This window comes from Xiphophorus couchianus, chromosome 5, assembly GCF_001444195.1.
Source record: "Xiphophorus couchianus chromosome 5, X_couchianus-1.0, whole genome shotgun sequence".
NCBI lineage: Eukaryota > Metazoa > Chordata > Actinopteri > Cyprinodontiformes > Poeciliidae > Xiphophorus > Xiphophorus couchianus.
The window spans coordinates 21,665,909-21,672,363 of NC_040232.1; the positions used below are offsets into that span (position 1 = coordinate 21,665,909).

General features: G+C 40.9%; 1 protein-coding gene across 4 annotated transcripts in view; it reads right to left on the reverse strand.

Annotated features, from left to right (window-relative positions):
• Positions 1–240: 240 nt before the first annotated feature.
• Positions 241–6,455, reverse strand: part of LOC114145065 (ectonucleotide pyrophosphatase/phosphodiesterase family member 2-like) — a 23,585-nt gene continuing 17,370 nt past the window's right edge. For all 4 annotated transcript variants that reach the window (XM_028018418.1, XM_028018420.1, XM_028018417.1 and 1 more), the window contains 6 exons: positions 4,227–4,366; positions 3,926–4,061; positions 3,624–3,701; positions 3,349–3,481; positions 1,564–1,717; positions 241–1,452 (listed from right to left, as the gene is read on the reverse strand). In XM_028018418.1, the coding sequence (XP_027874219.1) occupies positions 1,282–1,452; positions 1,564–1,717; positions 3,349–3,481; positions 3,624–3,701; positions 3,926–4,061; positions 4,227–4,366 (812 nt within the window). In that variant the 3' untranslated portion in view covers positions 241–1,281. The remainder of the gene's footprint in view (positions 1,453–1,563; positions 1,718–3,348; positions 3,482–3,623; positions 3,702–3,925; positions 4,062–4,226; positions 4,367–6,455) is intronic.

The following is a 6,455-nucleotide window of genomic DNA, read 5'->3' on the forward strand; positions in this document are numbered from 1 at the left end:
GAAGTCCTTTCTTGTCTTTGGGCTTGAGCGATGGCTGTGCTGATCTACAGCCCAGTAGATCAACAGGTCGTTAGAGACCCAGACCACACCGTACGGTACCAAAACCCACAACACATTCAAAGTAACCAAAAGCCCCTTCATTCTGAAGTTCAGGTCGGGCTTCAACAAGTCATCTTCACCATGTTTAGATATTTGAATTCACGGGGCGGAAAACGTAGACAAATTGATTGAACTCACAGATGGTGATTTTGATCAAACTTTTATTATAATCAACAAATTTAATTGTGCACAAATCAAAGTCACAACACACACCCACACACACATTCAAGCCACATTTACAGTCCGATATGTTATATTTGTCTCACACACACACACACGCAACCTCACAAACACAGATACATCATTACCATTAAATTGCATTTAAAAGCAACGGCTTTTTTATGAAGGGTGGCATACAGATCAGGTTTATTCAATAATCTCCAGCCAGAGTGATTCCATATTGGCCTGCTGATTATTTTTTAAGCCTGATGAAGTGGTACAACTGCAACTCATCTCACAGCTTCTAAGGGGACTTCATTGTGCTAAGGTTTGAGTGTGTGTGTCTACTTGGTGACCTGCAGGGGGAGTACACAGACCCCTGGAGACAGGCTCCCCCTGCAGGAACTAAGCAGGTATTGAGAATGGATTATTAACACAAATTCCACATGATTTTCATTAAGCTAATTAGAATATTCATGTACTGTGCAACAACATTTCTGAAAGAAACCAAAATATGTGTGACTGTATAGTCACCTGGAGCTGCTGCAGAGAAGATTCTTTGGACTCCAGCTTTAGCTGATGGGATACAGGGGCAACAAAGTGCAGAGGCAGCAGCCTTTAAACCATCTTTGGATGGTTGAGGCGTAACATAACGCCTGCTCAGGAATCACATAAGTGCAAAAATATAATTATTATACCTTTCATTCTGGGATGCTTTGAATGTGATTTGTAGCTTAAAAGAAAAAGTGCAAACAAACTGATTTTTTAGTGCAGCGTGTTTATACTAAGGTGCCAAGAGGATGTAAAATTGTGTCTCTGCAACTCTAGAAAGTCCTTCAGGGAACCGAAAGGCTACATGATCTTCTGGGTCCTCAAAAGGAAGGTGAGATGAGGGATGATTCAAGACCTTTGCACAGTTTTGGAAGAGTTCAGTGGTGTTCTAGCCATACGTACTGTAGACAGACAGAGATGGAAGCATGTGCCACATTCCTCCACCACATCTGCAGAAAAGGTCAGCAGAGGTCAGATCTCTCTCTCATACGTGTGCATGAATGTTTTAAAGGAAAGGATCTCGGCGTAGCTCCGGCTGGTTCTCCGGAACAGGTCTAGGCCTGTGAGCAGCTCCACATCTCTGATCCGGGCCGTGTGCATCTTCATCAGGTCCTCCACCCAGCGGGACTCATCCTCAGAGCTCTGTTGGGTTGGGGTCACACACAGAAAGTCATGTCCGCTGCTCTCAGAAACAGCCGTGTGGACAGGTAGGACCAGAACTTGAAAGGTACATGCGATGTGATTGGTACTTACGTTGCAGGTCTCGTCGTTGTTGGGTCGGTGTGGGAGGATGAAAGTGGCGCTTCTCAGTGCACCGTTGCATAAGTGTGCAGTCTGTGTGGCGTCCAGGCAGCTGGTCATCACCACAAAGTAATGAGTCGGGATGGGGACGACTCCACTCACATGGCTGGAAAAGATTTCACCTTTTAGTCAGGAGTCTGCTGACTCTGACTCAGCAATTCTTTCTAAAAATTATGACAGTCTGACATGAACAGCTTATGAAGAACAAAGTCCAAATAAAAATGGTCTTTTTTCAATGGCTGAAGGTTTTTCTTGGTTTCCCTTCCTTTTGGTTGAACTTACATTCAGTCTCTTCCTTCTGTCTGACTGTGGCAAAATATTGTTATGATGATTAATGTGGACAAGTGCAGGTAAAAGTGAGACCTAAAAGCCTATCTACACAAGAAAAAATTAAAAGTTGATTTCTTAGTTTCTGAGAGAAGCACCACTGAGTGCTAGTTAGTGACGCTTCCTCCACCCAACCAAGACAGACGGATGGTTAAAAACTGATGGTTTGAAGAATAGTTTTCTCAGCACCACTCACTTATCAGTTGGAGTAAACTTCTAAAAAGACTTTGTCCACTTTCCTGTTCTACTGCTGCGAACCTGCCTGTTCAGCCCAGCGAATTCCCCCTTTGGTCAGCCACAGTCTCTGATTGAGAGATATGGAAGGTAACCTGTCTTTATACCAACCCACCAATCAATGGATGACTGCAAACATCCCCATCTGGCCGGCCCCAATGGAACCACAGCTCTCAGGACTCCGCTCCGACTGGGGGCCCTCAAGGCAAATGCAAAGGCACCCAATCCCGGTTTGGAACCAACCGGGCTGGGGCCTGCAGTTCATCGAGTCTAGTTAGACTCAGAAGGGCCGCATGACCTGACACCTCCGCCGAGGATGACAGAGTCTTGCCGTCTGTGAGCCGACCCAGAGGACCAGTTCTCTGTCCGACAGGCCACAAAAACTGACACATTTGGATATGTTCAAACATTTTAATATTTGGACATATCCAAATGTTTCCTTTGCAAACATTTTTATATGTCAGTAATTAGTTACAGGTGGACATGTGGGCATCCTAGGATCCAGTGGAGTTAGATTAGGATTAAAGTTAAGATGTAGGTTTTAACCTTGGGTTACTGAGAGTCCAGTAAGCCCCAAATAACCATTAGAGATTTGTCCATAGTTAGAATAAAATTCTGAATGCTCATTTATTATTTCAGAAATGTTCCCTATATTTTTAATAGCAGTGGTCAAGTTGTTTATTTTTTCTGTCTATGTACTTAACCTTCATTTGTTACTTTTGTTCCCTATATTTATAATTAGTAGAGGCTAGTAAATATCAATTTCACCGACTAATGTTGAACTTTCATTTGATTATTGGATTCTCACAATTTTCTCATAATCTGTAGCTCATAGATCATTACAACAGCTTCATAAAAATATAAATCCTAATCTTGAAGAAAATGTACACTTTAGATTTATTTCAACTATAGGATAGTTTGAGTATAAAACTGATATATTGCTTTATATCCATCCATCCAACCTAGTTTAAAACCTCGCAGCCAGAAAGCATTAAAGAAACTCATTAGAAACAAAGTTTAGGGAAATAAGAGATGAATGAAGACTTTTGCACTGATATGAACTATTCAGACAATTCACATGAATGACTGAATGAATGAATGAATGAATGAATGAATGAATGAATAAATGAATGAATGAATGAATGAATGAATGAATGAATGAATGAATTCTCCTACTCTCTGATTGTCTCAGCCGAGTCTCTGACTCCATCATAATTGTAGTCAAAGATGGGTCCAACAAGAATGTTCACTCCGTTCCTCTCAGTGGCGTATTTCTTCACCAGAGCTTTCTGAAAGTAAGTCCAGATTCCTGAGTGGGAGTGGGAGTGTGGGGAGAGAGAAGGACGTGGCAGACGTGGGAGTGAATGGTGGAAATGATTATTAAAAACATTGTTAAAACTTCTGAACCTAAAATGAGGAATGTATCAGGATTTCATGAAGTGAGAACTTACTCTTAAATGCAGGATACATGGGCACGGTGTTGGTGATGAGGATAGCATCTTCTTTTCTCTCCAGGTTTGAGGAAAACTCTGTGAACACACACAAGATATTCCAACTGATCCCACTGATGATTTTCTGTCCAAATCACAGTTATTCATGACTTTAAATCCTAATAAGACCAAGTGAAGTGAGTGGCTGCAATGTGACTAACTATGGAAATGTCTCTCAGGGGTTATGATTACTTTAGCAGTGTGTGGTGGTGTCCACTGAGGTTGAGTGTGTTTTTGGAAGCCTGCAGTGGATATTCACTTACGCGGCGGGTACAGGAAGGCATATGTGACATGTTTCTCTGCTCTGTAGTCGGAACACGATTGGCTGAAGGGCGGTGGGACTCTGGCGTCCGGTCTCACACAGTTGGACAGAGACTTAGGCAGAGGAGACAGCTCTACCTGGATGGACAAAGAAAATGTTACCCCACTTTTACCACTAGGGGGTGCAAGAAGCAAGAGGTTTGCTTGGATCTCTTTAGTGTTTCACAGAAAGACTTTTGAGTATAGTACATGCAAAGAGTGTGTCTTTGACCGTCCGAAAGGAGGGGTCAGGCTGGGCGGTACCTGTCTGCTGACGGTGTAGGATGTCCAGAGGGGCATGAACAGGGTTGCACTGTAGCTGCTGATGTAGTCGCTGTGACGTAGGATGGTGTATTTATCATGGAAGAGGACAGCAGGTCGGCCGTACGGCAGGTACCTGGTGTCTGAGGGACGGAGCACACAGAGGAACACGGCACAGAGAGGCACCAATGTAACAAGGTCCATTTATACGGGTTAGACTGCAGCATGGAGGCTGAATCCTGCTGACAGCAGTCTGACTGAGGCAAACATCTGGCTCTATGAGCAAACACTTCATTTCACATGTCAGATATAAGTGAGAGTTAATACATAAAAAAAATCCTCCCTGAACTTTGTTACATCATGACCATAAATGTTAATGGGTCTTTCTGGAATTTAATTTGTATGGAAGTCCCTTTTTGCCATGGAAGAAAAGAAAAAGTTATACAGTGATATTCTGGATGCATTCACACGAGCTCTGTTCAGTCTGCTTTAGTCTAACTCTGGTTCAGTTGTTTAGAAAGTCTGGTTCGTTTGGGGAGGTGAGAACACATTATCAAACTAAGAAACAAACTCTGGTCCGCCTACAATCCTCGTTCTCGGTTCAGTTGATGGGAACTCTTGTGTTGTTAGAATTCATATGTGAATGCTAAGTTGACCAAAGAACACTCCAAAGACAGGAAGTGGACTATAGCGTGGGGCATTCTGGGTAAATACAACCAAAACAAACATGCAAGTCGACCAGCAGAAATGGCTCATGGTCTTTTATCAACCACTGTAATCTGATGCCAATCCATTGTGTTTGCAATTTTTGAAGAAAGAAGATGCACTCAGTTATCCAACAGGTTTGGTTTGTTTCGCTCAGTGCAGTGTGAAAGGGAACCACAGCAGCTAAAAATGGAACAAATGTTGCAACTGTGCTCCCCAATGGAACAAAGTCTACCAGACTGCCAGGTGTGAACATGCCCTCAGAGTCATGATTATGAAATACTACAGAAACAGTGTGACTTTTCTCATAATTACTGCTTTTGTTATTGCAAATGTCACTTTCAACTTTTGAACTTTTATTTTTTTCTCATGGCAGCTTGGCTTCCATACATTTGACACACCAACAGAAATAAATGAATTATTATGAAGTGGAGGGAAAATGATACATGATTCTCAAAATATTTATTTATTTATTTTTTAAATCTTAGATGTTGCTGACAATTATTTTTGGACTGTACAATTGTAAGATAATACTGGACAGGAATATTGAAAGGATCTTTATTGTAAAAATACCTTTTAAATTCACCACCTTTATTCCAGCTAACAAAATTTCTACCTGACAATGCAAAATATCTGTATGAGATATTAATTACAGTTTGTAAAAAAAATCTGTCACCAGACGCTGGCTCCACCCTGAACCTCCCACTGTAGTAAACAGACAGAGTGTGATAATGAAATCTGTCAGATGGAAAGATTTACATTCTCAATCCATCTTCAGCTGAATGGGTGTCCTATGTTAACCAAACACAACATGCACGAATATTGGATTGATAAGAATTAATTAAAAGAGACGATTCATCTTTCAGGAAGTGTCTATGTGCTGTACAATTTCTTATATAAAAGTAATGTCTTTTCAAAATACTGTAATAATGTATTGTTTCCTCTTTGTGTTCTGTTTTCATTTAGTTTTGTTTTGTTGTTGTAAATGTTAAAGAGAAGGAATTTTGTAATCGATCAGACTGGAACTGGAACTGTGACCTTGAGGTAGAATCAAACTTTTGTAATCTCAATGCTTCAAAAGTAAAGAATATTAATAAAAAAAAAACATAAATGTGCTCTCTATAAATCTCGTCTTTATGGAAGAAGGGCAGTTTGATATGTGGTGGACACAACAATCATATTAAAAAAGTGTTTCTGTCAGATTAAACCAAACTGAACGTTTTGGTCTACAACTGACCCTCGCCTATTCATAGATTGACATGAGTGAATTTTTCTGTGAAATGTTGTTAAATTATTTGTGGAACATCCACCCATTCAGTGATGTTTTTTGTAAAGCATATCTAAAATATTTGAAAGTAAGTGCAGCTCAGGCAGCTGAACTAGCCAATCCTGGAGCCCCATTCATTTTTCTGGGTGGTGATTGGCTGTACCCCAAGCAGCAAAAACACAGTCCCAAGATGGCTTCCACTGCATGCATTAATGCACATTAAGGAATACTTGGTGTTTGAACTTTTAAAATAAGCATTT